Source organism: Entelurus aequoreus, linkage group LG15, assembly GCF_033978785.1.
Source record: "Entelurus aequoreus isolate RoL-2023_Sb linkage group LG15, RoL_Eaeq_v1.1, whole genome shotgun sequence".
NCBI classification, from domain to species: Eukaryota; Metazoa; Chordata; class Actinopteri; order Syngnathiformes; family Syngnathidae; genus Entelurus; species Entelurus aequoreus.
In genome coordinates, this window is record NC_084745.1 from 38556281 (window position 1) to 38579961 (window position 23681).

Genomic DNA, 23681 nt, shown 5'->3' on the forward strand with positions numbered 1-23681 from the left:
TCCAATCAACCTGGGACAGGAATGGAAAAGTTGTCATCCGGACAAACGGACCACCAGAACAAGCCAAAGTGATTGTAATAGCGAAAGTGAAACCGCTTCTATCAGGACATGATCTCGAGAAATTAATCCACGCCTTTATCTCGACTCGTCTTGACTACTGCAATGCCCTGTATGTAGGCATTAGCCAGGCCTCCCTCGCCCGCCTGCAGCTCATGCAGAACTCTGCTGCTCGTCTGCTAACACAGACCCGCAGACGTGAGCACATCACCCCTATATTAGCGTCCCTTCACTGGCTCCCTTTGCGTTACCGAATCAATTTTAAACTCCTTTTATTTGTTTTTAAATGTCTAAACAACCTCGCGCCAACAAATCTCTCCGACCTCCTTCAGCCTTACTGCCCCACCCGATCCCTAAGATCAGCCGATCAGCTGCTACTGACGGTCCCTGACACAAGGCTGAAGCTTAGAGGTGACAGAGCTTTCGCCGCTGCTGCTCCTAAGCTCTGGAACGACCTACCTCTTAGTGTTAGACAAGCCTCCTCTCTTCCTGTTTTTAAATCTCTCTTAAAAACATACTTTTATTCCATGGCTTTTAACACTGAGTGATATCCATCCTGCAATGGCGCCCCATGATACACCTGCTGTGAACCTGTTTTTATGTTTTATTTATTTATTTTTTTTATCGTGTTCTGTTTGTGTTGTGTTGTGTTTGCTCGGTTCTCGTATTATCTTTTAACCTGCCCATTGTACAGCACTTTGGCTACCCCTGTGGTAAAATTTTAATGTGCTTTATAAATAAAGTTGATTTGATTTGATTTGATTTGATTGTGATGAGAATATTGAAAGACCTGGATCAGTACAAATGAAAATAGTGAGTGCATTTTTCTTTTTTCTTTTTCTTCTTTTTTGCTTGATTATTAGATATCCTGGAAGGAACTCATGACTCTTTCTTTCAAGACTGAAGCCCTTTCAAGTGTTGATTATACAGAAAGTGGCACATTTGGCAACGACAGTGAAACCTGGAGAGGCGTGATTGGGAAGAATGGCCGCCCGGATCTGAACCCGAGTGGTGTTATGTTATTGGATTTTTGTGCTCGTCACAGATTGTCCATAACAAACACCATGTTCAAACATAAGGGTGTCCATATGTGCACTTGGCACCAGGACACCCTAGGCCGCAGTTCCATGATCGACTTTGTAGTTGTGTTATCGGATTTACGGCCTCATGTTTTGGACACTCGGGTGAAGAGAGGGGCGGAGCTTTCTACCGAGTTGGCTGCAATGGTGGGGGAGGATGCCGGACAGACCTGGCAAGCCCAAATGCAGTGTGAGAGTCTGCTGGGAACGTCTAGCAGAGTCTCCTGTCAGAGAGAGTTTCAATTCCCACCTCCGGAAGAACTTTGAAGATGTCACGAGGGAGGCGCCGCACATTGAGTCCGAGTGGACCATGGTCGGTGCCTCTCTTGTCGAGCCGGCTGATTGGAGCTGTGGCCGCAAGGTAGTTGGTGCATGTCGTGGCGGTAATCCTAGAACCCATTGGTGGACACCAGCGGTGAGGGATGCCGTCAAGCTGAAAAAAGAGTCCTATCGAGTGTTTTTGGCTCATAGGACTCCGGAGGCAGCGGACACGTACCGACAGGCCAAGCGAAGTGCGGCTTCAGCGGTCGCGGAGGCAAAAACTCGGACATGGGAGGAGTTTGGGGAAGCCATGGAAAACGACTTCCGGACGGCTTTGAAGCGATTCTGGACCACCATCCTCCGCCTCTGCGGATGTTGTGGATCGGTAGAGGGAATACTTCGAAGACCTCCTCAATCCCACCAACACGTATTCCTATGAGGAAGCAGTGCCTGGGGAATCTGTGGTGGGCTCTCCTATTTCTGGGGATGAGGTTGCTAAAGTAGTTAAAAAGCTCCTCGGTGGCAAGGCCTCGGGGGTGGATGAGAGCCGCCCGGAGTTCCTTAAGGCTCTGGTTGCTGTTGGGCTGTCTTGGTTGACAAGACTCTGCAGCATCGTGTGGATATCGGGGGCGGTACCTCTGGATTGGCAGACCGGGATGGTGGTTCCTCTCTTTAAGAAGGGGAACCGGAGGGTGTGTAACAACGTGGGATCACACTCCTCAGCCTTCCCAGTAAGGTCTACTCATGTGTACTGGAGAGGAGGCTACGCCAGATAGTCGAACCTCGGATTCAGGAGGAACAGTGTGGTTTTCGTCCTGGTCGTGGAACTGTGGACGAGTTCTATACTCTCGGCAGGGTCCTGGAGGGTGCATGGGAGTTTGCCCAACCAGTCTACATGTGCTTTGTGGATTTGGAGAAGGCATTCGACCGTGTCCCTCGGGAAGTCCTGTGGGGAGTGCTCAGAGAGTATGGGGTATCGGACTGTCTGATTGTGGCGGTCCGCTCCCTGTACGATCAGTGTCAGAACTTGGTCCGCATTGCCGGCAGTAAGTCGGACACGTTTCCAGTGAGGGTTGGACTCCGCCAAGGCTGCCCTTTGTCACCGATTCTGTTCATAACTTTTATGGACAGAATTTCTAGGCGCAGTCAAGGCGTTGAGGGGATCTGGTTTGGTGGCTGCAGGATTAGGTCTCTGCTTTTTGCAGATGATGTGGTCCTGATGGCTTCATCTGGCCAGGATCTTCAGCTCTCACTGGATCGGTTTGCAGCCGAGTGTGAAGCGACTGGGATGAGAATCAGCACCTCCAAGTCCGAGTCCATGGTTCTCGCCCGGAAAAGAGTGGAGTGCCATCTCTGGGTTGGGGAGGAGACCCTGCCCCAAGAGGAGGAGTTCAAGTACCTCGGAGTCTTGTTCACGAGTGGATCATCAGATCGACAGGCGGATGGGTGCGGCATTTTCAGTAATGCGGACACTGTATTGATCCGTTGTGGTGAAGAAGGAGCTGAGCCGGAAGGCAAAGCTCTCAATTTACCGGTCGATCTATGTTCCCATCCTCACCTATGGTCATGAGCTCTGGGTTATGACGGAAAGGACAAGATCACGGGTACAAGAGGCCGAAATGAGTTTCCTCCGCCGGGTGGCGGGGCGCTCCCTTAGAGATAGGGTGAGAAGCTCTGCCATCCGGGGGGAGCTCAAAGTAAAGCCGCTGCTCCTCCACATTGAGAGGATGCCACCCGAACGCCTCCCTAGGGAGGTGTTTAGGGCACGTCCGAGGCCACGGGGAAGACCAAGGACACGTTGGGTAGACCATGTCTCCCGGCTGGCCTGGGAACGCCTCGGGATTCCCCGGGAAGAGCTGGACGAAGTGGCTGGGGTGAGGAAAGTCTGGGCTTCCCTGCTTAGGCTGCTGCCCCCGCGACCCGACCTCGGATAAGCGGAAGAAGATGGATGGATGGATAGATTTATATAGCGCTTTTCTAGACACTCAAAGCGCTGCACAAAGAAGTGAGAACCCATCATTCATTCACTCTACATTCACACCTGGTGGTGGTAAGCTAAATTTGTAGCCACAGCTGCCGTGGGGTGGAGTGACGGAAGCGTGGTTGCCATTTTGCACCTACGGCCCCTCCGACCACTGCCATTCATTCATTCACCAGTGTGAGAAGCACTGGAGACAAGGGTGAAGTGTCCTGCCCAAGGACAGTGAATTGGATGGCAAGAGACGGGGAACGAACCGGCAACCCTCAAGTTTCTGGCACGGCTGCTATACCCACCACATACAAACCCCGTTTCCATATGAGTTGGGAAATTGTGTTAGATGTAAATATAAACGGAATACAATGATTTGCAAATCATTTTCAACCCATATTCAGTTGAATATGCCACAAAGACAACATATTGTTCAAACTGAAAAATGTTTTTTTTTTTTGCAAATAATAAATAACTTTAGAATTCGATGCCAGCAACACGTGACAAAGAAGTTGGGAAAGGTGGCAATAAATACTGATAAAGTTGAGGAATGCTCATCAAACACTTATTTGGAACATCCCACAAGTGAACAGGCAAATTGGGAGCAGGTGGGTGCCATGGTTGGGTATAAAAGTAGATTCCATGAAATGCTCAGTCATTCACAAACAAGGATGGGGCGAGGGTCACCACTTTGTCAACAAATGCGTGAGCAAATTGTGGAACAGTTTAAGAAAAACTTTTCTCAACCAGCTATTGCAAGGAATTTAGGGATTACACCATCTACGGTCCGTAATATCATCAAAGGGTTCAGAGAGAGTTTTTAGTTTTTAGTTTTTAGCTCAATGCTTTCATGATGGTTTGTATGTTGTATGTATTTTATGTATTTGTACCTTGTTTTACTGTTGTACTTCGTTTTTACTGTTGTACCTTGTTTTTTACTGTTGTACCTCGTTTTACTGTTGAACCTTGTTTTTAATGACTACTGCTGCAAACCAAATTGCCCCTCGGGGACAATAAAGATTTTCTAAGTCTAAGTCTAAGAGAATCTGGAGAAATCACTGCACGTAAGCAGCTAAGCCTGTGACCTTCGATCCCTCAGGCTGTACTGCATCAACAAGCGACATCAGTGTGTAAAGGATATCACCACATGGGCTCAGGAACACTTCAGAAACCCACTGTCAGTAACTACAGTTGGTCGCTACATCTGTAAGTGCAAGTTAAAACTCTCCTATGCAAGGCGAAAACCGTTTATTAACAACACCCAGAAACGCCGTCGGCTTCGCTGGGCCTGAGCTCATCTAAGATGGACTGATACAAAGTGGAAAAGTGTTCTGTGGTCTGACGAGTCCACATTTCAAATTGTTTTTGGAAACTGTGGACGTCGTGTCCTCTGGACCAAAGAGGAAAAGAACCATCCGGATTGTTATAGGCGCAAAGTTGAAAAGCCAGCATCTGTGATGTAATGGGGGTGTATTAGTGCCCAAGACATGGGTAACTTACACATCTGTGAAGGCGCCATTAATGCTGAAAGGTACATACAGGTTTTGGAGCAACATATGTTGCCATCCAAGCAACGTTACCATGGACGCCCCTGCTTATTTCAGCAAGACAATGCCAAGCCACTTGTTACATCAACGTGGCTTCATAGTAAAAGAGTGTGGGTACTAGACTGGCCTGCCTGTAGTCCAGACCTGTCTCCCATTGAAAATGTGTGGCGCATTATGAAACCTAAAATACCACAACGGAGACCCCCGGACTGTTGAACAACTTAAACTGTACATCAAGCAAGAATAGGAAAGAATTCCACCTGAGAAGCTTAAAAAATGTGTCTCCTCAGTTCCCAAACGTTTACTGAGTGTTGTTAAAAGGAAAGGCCATGTAACACAGTGGTGAACATGCCCTTTCCCAACTACTTTGGCACGTGTTGCAGCCATGAAATTCTAAGTTAATTATTATTTGCAAAAAAAAATAAAGTTTATGAGTTTGAACATCAAATATCTTGTCTTTGTAGTGCATTCAATTGAATATGGGTTGAAAAGGATTTGCAAATCATTGTATTCCTTTTATATTTACATCTAACACAATTTCCCAACTCATATGGAAACGGGGTTTGTGGATCATCCTCAATGGATTGGAAGATTGGGGAGTAATTCAAGAGATTCAGGTCTGACAAGGTGGAAGAGATATTGATACCCAGGTATTTGATGTTCCTTTTGTGCAGTGGAATCGATAAGGTGCTCATCTGGTAACAAATGAAGGAATAATTAATTCCCCCAAAAAACAGCAGGGGGTCCATCGTCTGGCGGTGGTTTGGCTTCAAGTGGGAATACAATATGTCGAACACACAACCGTAATTTGTCAAGTGTGGGGCGAAAGCGTTGCTATAAAAAGTAGCATTACTGCTAATATGTAGCATCATTTGAAAAGTCACCTGCTTGGGAATGAACAGTGCTTACTCCGCATGTCAACATCTCCGTTCGGTGCTACACGCCCACACCATCAAAATGCTGAGGCAAACATTTCCAGATCAACACCATATGAAAAAAATAGTGATTTTTTTAGTTGTGATTTCCTTCTCTGCATGAAAGTTTTAAAGTAGCATATATTAATGCAGTATGAAGAACAATGTTTTAATGTAGACACATATAATCATCATACTGCTGTGATTATATGCATCAAGTGTTCATTCAAGGCTAAGGCAAAATATCGAGAGATATATCGTGTATCGCGATATGGCCTTAAAATATCGCGATATTAAAAAAGGCCATATCGCCCAGCCCTAATTCACTCTGTGAAATGTTTTTTCAGCACCTAATGAAACAACAGGGATTTTTAGATTATGAATAAGATTGAGTAGACGGTGAACATTGTTGAACGAGTGTCTCCATTTGATAAAACCTGTTTGATCAGGATGTACTCTATCTGGAGTAACTTTTTCTAATCTTTGAGCTAATACTTTGCAGATAATTTTAATATCAACATTAATCAAGGAGATTGGCCGATAACTGGACGGAAGTATTGGGTCTTTATCGGTTTTAGCAAGAGACTGATTATACAGAGTTTATGTTTGGAGGAAGGAATGAGTTTTCTTTCATCTCTAAAGCCATTTTTGTAAATATTGGAACAAGCAATGACCAAATGGTTTGTAGAACTCCACAGGGAACCTATCAGGTCGTGATGCTTTATTGTTTGGCATCTGTTGTAGAGCATCTTTAATTTATGTTACTGAAATAGGTGGATCTACATTTGTTACCTGCCCTGTATTTAATTTGGGAGATGAGTAAATCTGGGGTGTATATAAGTTTTTTGAAAAGTCTCTAAAGATAGAGTTAATTTCCTCAGGAACGTGTGTAATATTTCCAGCTGAATCTTTAACAGATGGTATAGAGCTTTTTTCTTTCTTTAGTTTAAGTTGGTTAGCCAAGTATTTACTTGGTTTATTGTCTTGCTTAAACTTCGCCAAGCAAAACCTCTGCAGCTGGAATTTAGTTTTCTTATCAAGTATTTATGTATTTTGAGTTTTCTCAATTTGCTCAAAATTAATTTGTTTTGTAAGTTATTTTAAATAGTTTGATTTCATTTTCAAGTTCCTGCTCAAATAAACGTTCCTTCTTTTACTTGTATGATGAATAGGAAATATTTTTCCAATCTCATCCGCCTCAATAAAAACTATCCTAAATATTTGTTTAATACAGTAGCATCGCTAACCCAACGAGGGACTTCTCCCAGTAGCTCCACCCACTCAGCTGATGACTTTATTATTTACTAAGAAAATTGAGCTCATTAGAAAGGAGAATTAAGATAACACGTCCCAGCTCCAACCATGTTCTTTTAACGCATATACGAATGTATGTACTACGGCAAATTCTCTCCAAAAATAATCTTTCTTTTTAAAGAAATAACATTAGAGGAACTCTTGCGACTCGTAAATGGGACAAAACAGACATCATGTTTACTTGACCCACTTCCTGAGAAACTTATCAAGGAGCTGTTTGTAATATTAGGACCATCAGTGCTAAATATAATTAATATATCATTTACCTCTGGTAGTGTTCGTCTAGCATTCAAAACAGTGATTATTCATTCTCTGCTCAAAAGACTTAACCTTGATTCTGACCTTCTGCTAAACTACTGGCTGGTGTCAAACCTCCCTTTTATCTCTAAAATCCTTGAAAAATTGTTGCACAGCAGCTAAATGAACACTCAGCGTCTAACAATCTCTGTGAACCCTTTCAGTCAGGTTTAAGGGAAAATCCGTCTACTGAGACCGCCCTCGCAAAAGTGACTAATGAACTATTGCTAACTATGGATGCTGATGCGTCATCCATGTTGCTGCTACTTGAGCTAAGTGCTGCTTTGGATACCCTCGATCATAACATTCTATTAGGATACCACCTTAACATTTGACAAAAAAAACAATTATAATAAGCGACTCGGTAAAGAATCTCGGCATTATCTTCGACCCAACTCCCCCCAATGTTTCGCAATATTATGCAAAACCAACTTTTTTTTACCTTCTGGTACCTGCTGATCTGTATTTGGGATCTGCATAAATCCTGAAAATTTGTGCGGGTCCGCCTTTGTAGTCTGTGCCGACGCCGTAATCGATAAGCTTCTTACTTTTTCCTCTATCTTCTTGTTATGGAGCATTTATCCAGCCCTTTGAGACACTTGTGATTTAGGGCTATATAAATAAACATTGATTGATTGATTGATTGATCCTCCGCTGTTGCCATTTATAATATAAAGTAGCGTAAAGTTGTAACGTGTTAACTATAAACTTCAATAACGGCACACATTTTTTTAGCGGGCAATTAACGCACACGCGTCCTTTTTTACCCTCGGGCGGTGCCGTAGGCAAGGCCAAAAACACGGGGGAAGAAATAGCTTTAACATTTGGTAACAGCGACATCATCATCCTCTATGTCTGCTCCAGGTAATAAGTCTACTCTATAAGAATACATTAGCTTTGCATTTTAACTTGCAATAGTTTATCATAATCAGCTCCGTTCCTTGGACAGTACATTGTAATGTTACTGTAAAGTTTTTGCTTCACTTACATTTGTAGTTTAATACCTTTGATTTATTTTTACTCCATCCTCTTTTGCTTATTTGTTTTTAACTTACCGTATTTTCCGCACTGTAAGGCGCACCTAAAAACCTCCAATTTCCTCAAAAGCTGACAGTGCGCTTTATAATCCGGTGCACGTTATATATGGACCAATATTGAGCCACAACAAGTCTCGCAACTACGGTAACTACGCCGACTTAATTTTCCCCCTTCTACGGCTGCTTATCATAGAAGAAGAACTTCTTCTTCTACAGGGGAAAATGAAGTCGGCGGCTGATTACCGTAGTTGCGAGACCTAAACTTTATGTAAAGACCCAAAAATGGCTCCTATTAAGAGACACGCTTACGACGCAGAGTTTAAACTCAAGGCGATCAGTCACGCAGTAGAACATGGGAATAGAGGAGCAGCGAGAGAATTTGACATTAACGAATCAATGGTGCGGAAGTGGAGGAAGCAACATGATGACCTGCGCCAAGTAAAGAAGACTAAACAGAGATTCAGAGGGAACAAAGCGAGCAGAGAGCAGCAAGTAGAAGTGTCAGTACAATCACTATTTGTTTTGTTGACATTCCCTTTAGCGCAGCTCCATCTAATGGATGCATAACGTAACCCAAGCCTCTACTGTAGCGTCTATTCTATGCGCCTTATAATGTGGTGCGCCTTATATATGAACAAAGTTTTGAAATAGGCCATTCATTGAAAGTGCGCCTTATAATCCGGTGCGCCTTATATATGAACAACGTTTTGAAATAGGCCATTCATTGAAAGTGCGCCTTATAATCCGGTGCGCCATATAGTGCGGAAAATACGGTAATTGCCTTAATTGCTTCCATGGACCCCTATCACATATTTTCAGATGGAAAAAGAAAGGAGTACATGCAGCCAGGTTTTATTTTGTGCAATACTAAGAAAATAACACTGCATTGTTGTAGTTCAGTGTTTTTATGTTGAAGAAATTAGCAAAACTATTGCAAACATGTTACTATACAAATAATTGGATATTGTTTTGATATATTTGATGATCGATCGATAAAGAGAAATAAATATGCTACATTTAAACATTTTAAGATTGTATTATTACACAAATAAAAACATTTTACCACATAAACACACACAAAAGTACCAAAAATTGGTACCGTTGAGTACCTGTACTGATTCCCAGGTACATGGTATCGATTTAAATGTGAAAGGTACCATCCCTATTTGTCAGAGATGTTTTGTAATGTTATTCTGTGATATTTGCACCTAAAGAAATGCTAGTACATCAGTTGAGGAATATGTGTAAATTATTTTATAACATGTTCTGGTCGAGTCCTCAATTACAGAATGATTAGCAGGCTGAATATTATTATTTTTTAATTAATAGGGAATGTTTAAACATTGCCATGCAGAAATATGAAGACCATTAACTTGTACAACATGTAATGTACAGAATATCAGAAGCATTTATTCAGGTAGAAATATCACAGATTACAGCTGGGATAGGCTCCCAAAAGGAACAAGCGGTAAAAAAATAGATGGATGGATATTACAGAACATCTTCGAAAATCAGAGCATGATCATAACAATCCACATTTTGTGTTATTTGTGCATGAAACTGTTATTTAAACATCGAAGTGTACTCCTCCTCTGAATGCAAGTTGCCCCTAAAGCAGGAATACAAATTCTGTATTTATGCAAAATATAAAATCTGGCAAGACAGCAACACACAGTAGGCATTTTTTTTTAAATTATTGTCATTAAATCATGTTTGGTTTTTTGTAATGAGCTGTTTAAAAAAGCATAAAGTTTAAATTTTTTTGCCGTGAGAAGAGACTACATCCCTGCAGCAAACGCCTGCTGCGCGCATCGTTAAGAGGTGGGTTGTGCTTCACTTCTGTGTTTACAGTTCAGGTGCAGTGATAACATTACATTTAGATTGCTACTCAGATTGCTTTAGTAAGTAAGACGACATAAAAGCTCAACAGAAATGAAGACGATCGGCAGGAAGTCGAAAGGAGACGATTTTATTGCAAACAGTCGATCCGACATCAAAGCATGTCAAGACACTTTCTCAAACCAATCACACCCTTTTCCGGCTTCAAAATGAAGCGCTACACAGTACATTCCGGGTTTCCCCTTGCTTTTATTTGATTGTGGCGATGCGCCACAGCTTCATATTAGCCGCCACACCTAACAAAATAAAGTAATACAATGTATTGTAGCGCCCAGAAGAAAACACTGCTCTATTTTTTAGCTTTTATTACCAATTTAAAGCTCACAATGGGCCCAATTTTAACAAGTATTTCCTCCGTGCACACACGTATGTCTCTGTAATTCACTGCTAGACACACATCACTTCCGTCAACACGTTGTGTTCACAGACCATCGGAAGAATCACCATCATAACACACTAACATACACATTAACACTAGCAGGTAGTTACAGTATGAATGGCTATATGTAGTTATAGTTAAAAAGACGTACTTTGATCACCAGACGATGGAACCGTGCTCCCAAAATCGATGTTGTGATTACTACAAACCCCGTTTCCATATGAGTTGGGAAATTGTGTTAGATGTAAATATAAACAGAATACAATGATTTGCAAATCCTTTTCAACCCATATTCAATTGAACGCACTACAAAGAGAAGATATTTGATGTTCAAACTCATAAACTTTTTTTTTTTTTTTCAAATAATAATTAACTTAGAATTTCATGGCTGCATTAATGGCGCCTTCACAGATGTGTAAGTTACCCATGTCTTGGGCACTAATACACCCCCATACCATCACAGATGCTGGCTTTTCAACTTTCTTTTCTTCTTTGGTCCGGAGGACACGACGTCCACAGTTTCCAAAAACAATTTGAAATGTGGACTCGTCAGACCATAGAACACTTTTCTACTTTGTATCAGTCCATCTTAGATGAGCTCAGGCCCAGCGAAGCCGACGACGTTTCTGGGGTGTTGATGATAAACGGTTTTCGCCTTGCATAGGAGAGTTTTAACTTGCACTTACAGATGTAGCGACCAACTGTAGTTACTGACAGTGGGTTTCTGAAGTGTTCCTGAGCCCATGTGGTGATACCCTTTACACACTGATGTCGCTTGTTGATGCAGTACAACCTGAGGGATCGAAGGTCACGGGCTTAGCTGCTTACGTGTAGTGATTTCTCCGGATTCTCTGAACCCTTTGATGATATTACGGACCGTAGATGGTGAAATCCCTAAATTCCTTGCAATAGATGGTTGAGAAAAGTTTTTCTTAAACTGTTCAACAATTTGCTCACGCATTTGTTGACAAAGTGGAGACCCTCGCCCCATCCTTGTTCGTGAATGACTGAGCATTTCATGGAATCTACTTTTATACCCAATCATGGCACCCACCTGTTCCCAATTTGCCTGTTCACCTGTGGGATGTTCCAAATAAGTGTTTGATGAGCATTCCTCAACTTTATCAGTATTTATTGCCACCTTTCCCAACTTCTTTGTCACGTGTTGCTGGCATCAAATTCTAAAGTTAATGATTATTTGCAAAAAAAAAAAGTTTATCAGTTTGAACATCAAATATGTTGTCTTTGTAGCATATTCAACTGAATATGGGTTGAAAATTATTTGCAAATCATTAAATTCTGTTTATATTTACATCTAACACAATTTCCCAACTCATATGGAAACCGGGTTTGTATATGCATACACATTAACGCCATGCAAGGCCTTAAACACGACCCATCAGAAGCCAGGGTGCTCAAGGACACAATGGACGTGAATAGGATGGCGGAAGCTGGGGATTGAACCACGAATCCTTAGGTTGCTGGCACAGCCGCTTTACAAACCGAGCCACTCTATATCTGAGACATATCCACGGACAGCGAGCTCCACAATTTAAGATGACACTGCCGGCTTTTAATGAGAGAAAGGCTCCCAGCAGCGCGAAGCAAGTGTGACGTCAGGCTCTCTTCTCCTTGCTTTTTGTTACGGACCTGGCCGGACAGAAATATCTAAACAGAGTCTCTAAACACGAGTACAGTCTCCAATAACACCAAAAATAGATGCTAGATTTGGTGCCAGTTGTTTTTATTAAAGAAAGAGTGACTAAAAGGATTGGAGAAATGTCAACAACGAAAAAAGTCTCAACAAAGTACATTGTACTACAAGCAGCAACAATGTAAAAATAGAACAAAACGATATTGTGTAAGAAAAATATATATGTTAATACTATACTTAATAGTTTTAAATGTATATTCAATTTTTTTTGTCTTTTTAAAGAATATATACATTACAGCAAATCATGCAATGACGTCATATTGACCACGCCCCACCGTCACAGGTATTTTGGCAATTTAGGGGAAACCTTACAAAATAGAAATGTCTTACATTACGATCATGCTTTGTCAGAGATGTTATGTACTGTTATTCTGTGATATGAGGGCGCAGGGGTGGATTTCTCTGGCTTGCTGAAATATTCTATAAATTATTTTACAACATGTTCTGGTCAAGTCCTCAATTACAGAATGATTAGCAGGCTGAATATAACATTTTATTAATTACTACAGAAGGTTAAAACATTGTCATGCAGCAATGTGAAGATAATTAACTTGTACAACATGTAATGTACAGAATACCAGAAGTATTTATTCAGGGGGAAATATCACTGGGATAGGCTCCAGCCCCCCCCCCCCAACCCAAAAGGGACAAGCGGTAGAAAATGGATGGATGGATGGATGGGTATTACCAAACATCTTTGACAATCAAAGCATGATCATAACAATCCACATTTTGTGTTATTAATGTGTGAAACTGGTATCTAAACATGGAAGTGTAGCTCCTCCTCTGAATGCAAGTGCTCTTGAAGCCAGAATACAAATTCTGTATTTCTACTAAATACAAAATCTAGCAAAACACCAACACATAGCAGGCATTTTTTATTGTCATTGAATGGTCTTTGTCCTTTTTTGTGATTAATGTTTAAAAAAAACATAAACATAAAGCATAATGTTTAAAACACATTTCATTATGTGTGTGTGACTATCAATGGTACTTTAACTTTAATTAAAACAAATTAATTGTCCGTTGATGGTGTTAAAACTTGGAAAATGATCTGTCTCGGGTACACTTATTAATGATGAAAAATTATATCTATCTGTGATTAATCATGATTAATTTTGAGTTAACTATGAATAATGCGATTAATTTTGATTACATATTTTAATTGTTTGACAGCCCTAATATATATATATATGTATATATATATATATATATATATATATATATATATATATATATATATATATATATATATATATATATATATATATACATATATACATTTATATATATATATACATATACCGTATTTTTCAGACTATAAGGCACACCTAAAATCATTTCATTTTCTCAAAAATCGACAGTGCGCCTTATAACCCGGTGCGCCTAAAGTACGGAATCATTTGTGATTACCGACCTCAAAGCTATTTTATTTGGCACATGGTGTAATGATAAGTGTGACCAGTAGATGGCAGTCACACATAAGAGAAACGTGTAGACTGCAATATGATGCCAGTAAACAACACCAAAAATGCAAATGTTCCATTGAGAATATAGAACATTACACACGGCGCTCAAAAATCTGTCGAAATGTTTTAGTACGACTTTGGTAAGCTATGAAGCTGCACCGCTTGATGGATTGTCGGCCCATTACGGCTACTGTAGTCAGACGTGCTGTGCTTCAACATACAAGTATTATTATGGGTGTGTAAGGACTGCAAAATGGCACCCATTAGCAGACATCTTATCTGGCATTTTGTTACGCAATATTATGCAAAACCAACTTTCTTACCTTCTGGTACCTGCTGATCTGTAATTGGGATCTGCATAAGTCCTGAAAATTTGCGTGCGTCCGCCTTTGTAGTCCGTGCAGACACCATAGTCGATAACCTTTTTCTTTCTCCTCTATCTTCTTGTTATGGAGCATTTATCCTCCGCTGTTGCCATTTATAATATAAAGTAGCATAAAGTTCTAACTTATATCTGTCTGTAGACTCGCTATGAAAGCGCTAAAACCTACCGGTGTAGCAGGTTTACATAGTTCATCACGAGAGTTCCGGTCGGACGGTTTTTCACAGGACACATTTCCGGCGTTGTTGTTGCACTAGTGAGCCATGGATGAGGAAATGCTGCTTGATTTAAGTTAAGTCTGAATGTCATTAAAACAGTTATTATTTATTTCAATCACCATAAACTGCAATGATTGCATTTTTGTGTTGTGTTGTATTATAATGCATTTTATACTGCTATGGACCAATGTATCTGCAATTACATTTATAATAATATGGTTTGTCACCAATAGCACCAAGCTTAGATGCATATTGTAAGAAAAAGAGTAAACCTGCCAAATAAAGTTAAAAAAAAATGTATTTGAATCAGTGCTTACCAGTTTGGCTATAAGAGTGAGTCTAGATATCTGCAGTGCACAAAGTACAGCCTGGGGTTCATTTGTGAAAAACAAGCAAAAAGACAAGAAAATGCCAAAATGTTAATACTCACCTATGACACAAAACTGAGACGCAGACTTTAGCAAGAAAAGTAAAGGCCCCCGAGCCCTTTATTTTCAGTGTGTGGCCTGTTCTGTTGTTTTTTATTATTATTGTTATTATGATGAAGATTATTATTATTATTATTATCATTATTATTATAGGACATTGGTCGAGGTCTCCTGGGAGCTCATATATTTATCTTTTTGGAACATACCTTAATCAGTGTGTTGAGACTCGCCATGCCATCATCTATTACTCCAAAAAAAGGATCAGGCACTCCATCAGCGTCATCCAGGTAAGACAGAGCATCCCGGAAGAGGAAAGCTTGTCTGGGATGACACTTAAGTTACTCCATGGGAACTTTTAGGTGAGATTGGGGGAGTCCGGACTTACCTGCCCTGGTCCTCAATGTCAAGCTGCCGAGCTCTCTTCTGCTTCAACAGCCGACTCCAAATATACTGAATATCCTCTGAGGAGGATGAGAGCAGGTTAGAGCAGTGTTTTTCAACCACTGTGCCGTGAGATATTGTCTGGTGTGCCGTGGGAAATTATGCAACTTCACCTAATTGGTCCAAAAAATATTTTTGCAAATCAATAATTATAATAATGTGCTGTTGTCTAGTGCCTGTGCTGTGTAGAGCTTGGCAGGGTAACCATGTAATACTCCATATCAGTAGGTGGCAGCAGGTAGTTCATTGCTTTGTAGAAGTCGGAACGCGTCGAAGATGGTTTGTCATGATCCCAATATGCAGAGCACAGCGGGAGACAGCGTGCAGGTAAAAATGTATGTAATGCTTAAACCAAAAAATAACAAAAGGCAAGTCCCGCTAGGAAAAGGAACTGAAGCATAGGGTTGGCTATGCAAAACAAAAGTACAACTAAACTGGCTATAAAGTAAACGAAAACAGAATGCTGGACGACAGCAAAAACGTACAGTGTGTGGAGCAGAGACCGGTCCACAAAGTACATCCGTACATGACATGACAATCAACAATGTCCCCACAAAGAATGATAGCGTACGCACAACTTATATAGTCTTGATTGCAAAAACAAAGCAAGTGCGGGCAATAGCACTCAAAGGCGTCAAGCTGCTACAGGAGAACACCAACAAAACAGGAAGGGTCACCAAAATAACAGCGCAAGACAGAAACTAAAGCACTACACACAGAAAACAACAACAAACTCAAAATAAGGCATGACAACCTGGTGGAGTTTAATTTTTTAACCTTTTCTGCTGGTGGTGTGCCTCCGTATTTTTTTTATGAAAAAAATGTGCCTTGGCTCAAAAAAGGTTGAAAAACACTGGGTTAGAGGACAGGAAAAAGTGATAGAATCCGCTGCAAGGTGAATATGATTACTCACCCAGAAGAAGGGTACATTGGCGGTGGAAGACTAGGACGACGCCATATTGAAGCTGGGAGGACAGGTATAAGGAGAAACGAGGTCGCGGCAGGCTGGGATGAGGCGGTGGGACCTGCTCCAGCACGTAGTTCATGATGTCATCACTGTGGGGAGGTCAGTGGAATATCAACAAGAGTGGGTAGGCTACAGTAATTGTATACAATGGTATTTTGCGTTAGAGGAAAGAAACAATAAACCCTCTGGAAGATATATGTGAACCATGTTCCAAAAAACATTGACAATGTTATGTTTTTTTGACATTCAAGTTTGAGATTTGAGCCACAGGCTTCTGTGTCAACTCAACAGATTATTATTGTATTTTTTTTTTATATTTTACTTTTTATTCTACAGTATTTTCAATTGATATTTATTATTGTTTATACGGCCACCTTTAGTGTGACATGTATGGCTGTTGACTAAGAATGCGCTTCATTCACTTGTTATGGGGTGTATAAAATCAGTGTGATCATCATTATTAGGTATGATCTTACAGAGTGACAAACTTTTCTTGACATCTTCAACATAAGACCATTTAAACTCTGTCCAACGCTACAAATGCAGTGAAGTGGGTAGGCTCAATCAAACGTATTCCTTACATTAGGCGCACTGGGTTACACAGCGCAGGGCATCGAGTTTTGAGGATTTTAAGTGCGCTTTATAGTCTGGAAAATAGGGTACATATAATATGTAAAACGAACATAAAATAAACTAAGATTGCACAAATCTCATGCTGGTTGAGAAGCTAATGGGTAAAAAAAATCATGCTGGTTTAAAAGTTAATGGGTAAAAAAATGTTTTAAGACGTGATTTAAAACTCATTAAAGAAAAAGACGTCCGAATAACCAGAGGGATATCGTTCCAAAGTTTAAGAGTCACAGCAGATAACGCACGATCCCCTCTGGATTTTAATCAGGGTTTTGGGACGACAAGGAGAATTTGATCAGCAGAATTCAGAGAACTTGTGGAGATGTAGATTTTTAAGAGGTCTGAAATATATTGTGGGGCTAATCCGTTAGGAGATTTAAATAATGACATTTTTAAATTATTTCTAATTTGAACTGTTAGCCAGTGAAAGGATGCTAAAATGGGGTAATGTGCTCATGTTTTTTGTGCCAGTTAAAAGGTGAGCAGCAACATTTTAGACTAACTGCAATCACTCTAAGATAAAGTGAGTTGCAGTAGTCCAAACGTGACGAAATAAAAGCATGGATTACCTGCTCAAAGTCGTTAAAAGATAAAACTGATTTACTTTAATAAACTTGATGATAATAAACTTTGAATTGAATTGACTGGCAGAGTTTGCATCAATATTTCTACAGAGTTTGGTGAATATATGTCTGTAAGTAGAAATACATTTTCTGTTTTATGTCAATTTTGTTTTGTTTAAATCTATTTTGTTAAATATTTTTACAAGTTTAAAACAACCGCAATGCTAATTTTCTTTAACCTGTCAATGTTCTTGTCCATGTGGTAATCTGTAAATGTCCTTGCCTATTTCTGTTGTCTGCACTCCATGTTCACTCTCTCTCTCGTTCACAGTATGGAGTGCAGCTGACGCAAGGCAGCAGCACACACCTGACTGTAATTAAAAAACAGCCTATTTAACCAGGCTGCTGACAACCGGTGAGCGCCGGAACTTTGCCATTGCTTGCAACCTGTTGGTCGTGCCACGAGAACTCACTAGTTCATCGCATACTTTTCATCTCAGGTTGGCCCGTATTATTCCTAGCCTTGTCTAGCATTTTATTTTGGACCTAGTCTATTTACTTCTTTCATGAAGTATATTTTTCCTAGCCTTGTCTAGCGCTTTTAGTTTTGTGTGTTTATTTTCCTCTTAGTAGTTTTTTTTACATGGTGTGTTTTGTGTTTTCCACCATCGCCTTTGTTTGCTACTTTGTGCTTCCGCCAAATAAAAGGAAGAACAATTGTAAACACAAATTCGTCTCTGCATCCTTGGGATCCACCTCACCGTTTCCTAACAGAAAGTTCCGGCCAAACTATGGAACCCGCAGAGACAGACCCCTGGAAAAGAGCATTGCAAGGCCAGGCTCAAAGGATCAACCAGCAGGGGGACCAGCTTGACCACCTGAGCCGAGGTCTACAGGGGATGTCGGAGCGTCAAGACGCCATGTTGGAGCGAATCAACATGCTGTTAGCCACCGTCGTACCCACCTCGACCACCGTGCCTGACCAGGCATCCACCCAGCCTACACAACCCGCTAGTACTAGCAACATACGGCTTTCCCGACCCGAACGTTTTTCCGGGGAAAAGGAAGACGTAAGACAATTCCTGACGCAGTGTGAACTTCATTTTGAGCTAAACGCTTCCGCTTTCACCTCTGAGCGGGCTAAGGTAGCGTTTGTGATCTCTCACCTGTCTGGCCGTGCTGGCACCTGGGCGACTGCAGAATGGAACCGTCAGACCACCTCCAGCTCCACATACGCGAACTTTTCCAAATCCTTGAAGCAAATCTTCCAACGACGACTCCCAGGTAGAGAGGCAGCGAGATCCCTTTTCCGGCTGCAACAGGGTTCACGACGGGTCGCGGATTACGCGATCGAGTTCCGCACCATGGCGGCCGATTGTGACTGGGGTCCCTCAGCACTATTGGACGCTTTCTTCCTGGGTCTCGCGGACGAGATTCGTCACATGATGATCCCGCTGTCACTCCCGACGAATCTGGATGATCTCATCGAGCTGGCGGTGCAAATCGACTTCCGCCTATTGGAGGAGAGGAGGGATCGACTAGGAAGACAAGCCCCACCTTGCAGCCAATCAGCGCCTGCTAGACCTGCCATCTGCAAGACGGAGCAACTCGAAGACAACCCCCCTTCATGGCAGAGAGATGAGCCGATGCAACTGGGAGGCCGCCGACTCACCGCCGCCGAGAGGGAACGTCGCGTTCACCTCCAACTCTGCCTATACTGTGGGGCCGCTGATCATCTCATCTCCCGCTGCAAAGAACTGCCGCGCCCCGCCGCACGGCCACGAGTGCGCCCTCACTCGCCAGAGGACACGTCCACCAGAGGTCGTCGTTCTCCTTCGTTGGCCGCAGGCAGAATGCAGCTAAAAGGTACTCTTTCTTGGTCTAACCAACAAATAGACATTTGCGCTCTCATTGACTCAGGAGCAGATGATAACTTTTTGGATTTTGAATTCATGAGACTCCATAAGATTCCTGTTGTCAAACTATTTGTGCCCAAGAGGGTGTATTCTCTTGATGGGCGCCTATTAGCCAGCATAACCCACCAGACACTCCCACTCAACCTGCGCTTGTCTGGAAATCGTTGTGAGAAAATAATTTTTCTTGTTGTGCCATCACGGTCCGCGCCCGTCATTCTAGGGTTAACCTGGTTACATAAGCATAACCCGCACATAGACTGGCCTCGTTCGGCCATTATTAATTGGAGTGTAACCTGCCACACACATTGTCTTCGTTCCGCAGCAGGATCTCGTACACCGCCACCTACCGCTGTTATAGAGAACATAGACTTGACAAACGTGCCCAAGCACTACCATGACTTAAGGGCGGTGTTTAGCAAGGATAGAGCACTCTCACTCCCCCCCCACCGACCCTACGATTGTGGCATTGATTTGCTAGCCGGGGCGGCGTTACCATCGACCCGTATGTACAAGGTGTCTAACACCGAACTCAAAGCACTAGAAGAATACATAAACACATCTATAGCTGCCGGCCTCATTCGCCCTTCGACCGCACCTGTAGCCGCTGGATTTTTTTTTGTCGAAAAGAAGGACAAGTCCCTACGGCCTTGTATAGACTACCGCACTCTTAATCAGATTACTATCAAGAATAAGTATCCTCTACCACTCCTTGATTCAGCTTTTACTCCATTACAATCAGCGAGGTTTTTTACTAAACTCGATCTACATAACGCTTACCATCTTGTTCGCATCCGAGAGGGGGATGAATGGAAGACCGCATTCAACACTCCTCTCGGACATTTTGAGTATCTTGTCATGCCTTTTGGACTTACTAATGCACCTGGCGTTTTTCAGGGTTTCATTAATGACATTTTTCGGGACATGACAGGTCGTTTTCTCTTTGTTTACTTGGACGATATATTAATTTATTCATCTACATTTGACGAACATGTGCAGCAGGTTCGGTTAGTCCTTCAACGATTGCTCGAGAACAAACTGTTCGTCAAGGCGGAAAAATGCGAGTTTCACTCATCCTCCATTCCATTCTTAGGTTTTATCATTGAGGAGGGTAGACTCAGACCGGATCCCGCTAAGGTAAAAGCAGTAGTAGATTGGCCCACTCCGGTTTCCAAGAAGCACCTTCAGAGATTCTTGGGCTTCTCTAATTTTTATAGGCGATTTATTCGTAATTTTAGTCGCGTCGCTGAGCCACTTACGAGGCTAACCTCTACTAAGGTTCCGTTTGAATGGGGACCCGAAGCCAATTCCGCGTTCTTGAGGCTGAAAAGGTTGTTTACTTCTGCCCCTGTTCTGTGTTACCCTGACCGTTCTCTCCAATTTTTTGTTGAGGTGGACGCTTCTGATTCAGGTGTAGGGGCCGTACTCTCCCAGAAATCTACCACTGACCAGAAGTTACACCCCTGTGCTTTCTTCTCTCGTCGCCTATCCCCTGCTGAGAGAAATTATGACATTGGCAACAGGGAGCTTCTGGCGGTCATTTTGGCCCTTCAGGAGTGGAGACATTGGCTGGAAGGGGCGGAGCAACCATTCATCATCTACACAGACCACAAGAACCTGTCCTACTTAAGGACCGCACAGAGACTGAACCCCCGCCAGGCCAGGTGGCAACTATTTCTGACCCGTTTTAACTTTATCATCACTTTCCGACCTGGTTCTCAGAATGGGAAGCCCGATGCCCTGTCCCGTGTCTACTCTTCATCCTTTGAGAATTCTTCACATGAACCAATTGTTCCCCATACCCACGTCATTGGGGGACTCCAGTGGGACATCGAGCGGCAAGTCTTGGAGGCCCTGAAGTCGGACACATCTCCTCGGGGCTGCCCACCAGGCCGGTTGTTTGTGGTTCCTCGGCTCCGCTCCAGCGTTCTGGATTGGGCACATGGGTCGAAGATCGCTTGCCATCCAGGTATTCGTCGCACCAGTTTTGTCCTCTCCCAGCGTTTTTGGTGGCCATCCATTCTGGCAGATACGAAGGCGTTTGTGGCAGCATGTCGGATCTGCGCCCGGAACAAGGCATCCCACCAGGCTCCAGCAGGACTGTTACACCCATTACCCATCCCCTCCCGCCCGTGGTCACACATAGCTGTGGACTTTGTCACAGGACTACCCCCCTCCGAGGGTAATGACACTGTTTTGACCATTGTGGACCGGTTCTCGAAGATGGCCCACTTCGTGGCCCTCCCCAAGCTGCCGTCAGCTCTTGAAACTGCCCAATTATTAGTGCTCCACGTTTTCCGGCTGCACGGCATCCCCACTGATGTGGTATCCGACAGAGGACCACAGTTTTCCTCGGCCGTCTGGAGGGCATTCTGCAAATCTCTGGGGGCCTCCCCTAGCCTGTCCTCCGGCTGCCACCCTCAGAGCAATGGACAGACCGAGCGGACCAACCAAGACCTGGAGGCAGCCATCCGGTGCACTTGTCATCAGCAACCTTCGACCTGGTCTGAGAATCTCCCATGGATCGAATACGCTCACAATTCCCTCATTAGCTCCGCCACCGGCCTGTCTCCATTTCACGTCGCCTATGGGTTCCAACCACCAGTTTTTCCTTCTACCCAACCCAGTGCCGACGTCCCATCTGTTACTGCACACCTACATCGGGCTCACCAGGCTTGGCGCAACACCAGGGCGGCGTTAAGAAGAACATCGGCCAGGAATCAACTCTTAGCCAACCGCCATCGCACACCAGCCCCACACTACCTGTTGGGACAGAAGGTCTGGTTATCGTCTCGGGACCTACCATTGGCCACCGAATCTAGGAAACTGGCTCCCAGGTTCATTGGACCATTCCCCATTGCCAAGATCATCAATCGTGTTGCAGTCAAGCTCCATCTCCCTAGATCTCTCAAGTGCCATCCTGTTTTTCACGTGTCCCGCATCAAGCCTGTCTCATCCAGCCCGCTCAGTCCTCCGGAGGTACCGCCTCCTCCACCCAGGCTGGTTGATGGTCACCCAGCATTTACTGTAAACACCATCTTGGATGTGAGAAGAAGGGGAAGGGGTTTCCAATACCTGGTGGACTGGGAGGGGTACGGCCCAGAGGAACGGTCATGGATCTCTAGATCGCTTATAATTGACAAGGACTTGATCAAGGACTTTTACGTTCGATTCCCAGACAAGCCAGGTAGGTCGCCAGGAGGCGTCCGTTGAGGGGGGGGTACTGTGGTAATCTGTAAATGTCCTTGCCTATTTCTGTTGTCTGCACTCCATGTTCACTCTCTCTCTCGTTCACAGTATGGAGTGCAGCTGACGCAAGGCAGCAGCACACACCTGACTGTAATTAAAAACAGCCTATTTAACCAGGCTGCTGACAACCGGTGAGCGCCGGAACTTTGCCATTGCTTGCAACCTGTTGGTCGTGCCACGAGAACTCACTAGTTCATCGCGTACTTTTCATCTCAGGTTGGCCCGTATTATTCCTAGCCTTGTCTAGCATTTTATTTTGGACCTAGTCTATTTACTTCTTTCATGAAGTATATTTTTCCTAGCCTTGTCTAGCGCTTTTAGTTTTGTGTGTTTATTTTCCTCTTAGTAGTTTTTTTTACATGGTGTGTTTTGTGTTTTCCACCATCGCCTTTGTTTGCTACTTTGTGCTTCCGCCAAATAAAAGGAAGAACAATTGTAAACACAAATTCGTCTCTGCATCCTTGGGATCCACCTCACCGTTTCCTAACAGTCCATTGAATGTTAGCATTAATTAAGCTAGTGACATTAGAACTAAGCTTTATCTGGTATAGTTATACATGTTATGTAGACCATGAAGTATTTTAAATGTAGAAAATAAATCCTATTTTGACAGCTTTGAATATATATGCTCCACTTTTATCATGTATTATATTTTTTAAGAATGACTTATAGCTAAAACTGTTCAATCAAGACATTTTCAATTAACACATTTTAGAGCAGTAACTATAATACCATACCATTAAAATGTGAGATTTTTGCCTAAAGTTATCATAGTGTCAGAATCTCATGCCTGATCTGGAGCGGTGTGGGCGTGTCTGAGGTGTGGGCGTAATTTAATATATCTCAGAAAGACCCGCAAACAATGGTAATAATAATTGCCATTATAATTTGTTTCAGTTTTCGGCCATGGTTTCCCCATTTTCAGTTTGAGCCAAGAATTTTCATTTTGATGCA

At 42.8% G+C, this 23681-nt stretch overlaps 1 protein-coding gene across 1 annotated transcript in view; it reads right to left on the minus strand.

Annotated features, from left to right (window-relative positions):
- The window catches only part of LOC133630466 (meiotic recombination protein REC8 homolog), a 64556-nt gene that overhangs the window by 29844 nt on the left and 11031 nt on the right, over window positions 1-23681 (minus strand). The window contains exons 3-5 of the mRNA XM_062022065.1: window positions 16319-16461; window positions 15350-15425; window positions 15171-15285 (exon numbers count right to left, since the gene is read on the minus strand). Of these exons, the coding sequence (XP_061878049.1) occupies window positions 15171-15285; window positions 15350-15425; window positions 16319-16461 (334 nt within the window). The remainder of the gene's footprint in view (window positions 1-15170; window positions 15286-15349; window positions 15426-16318; window positions 16462-23681) is intronic.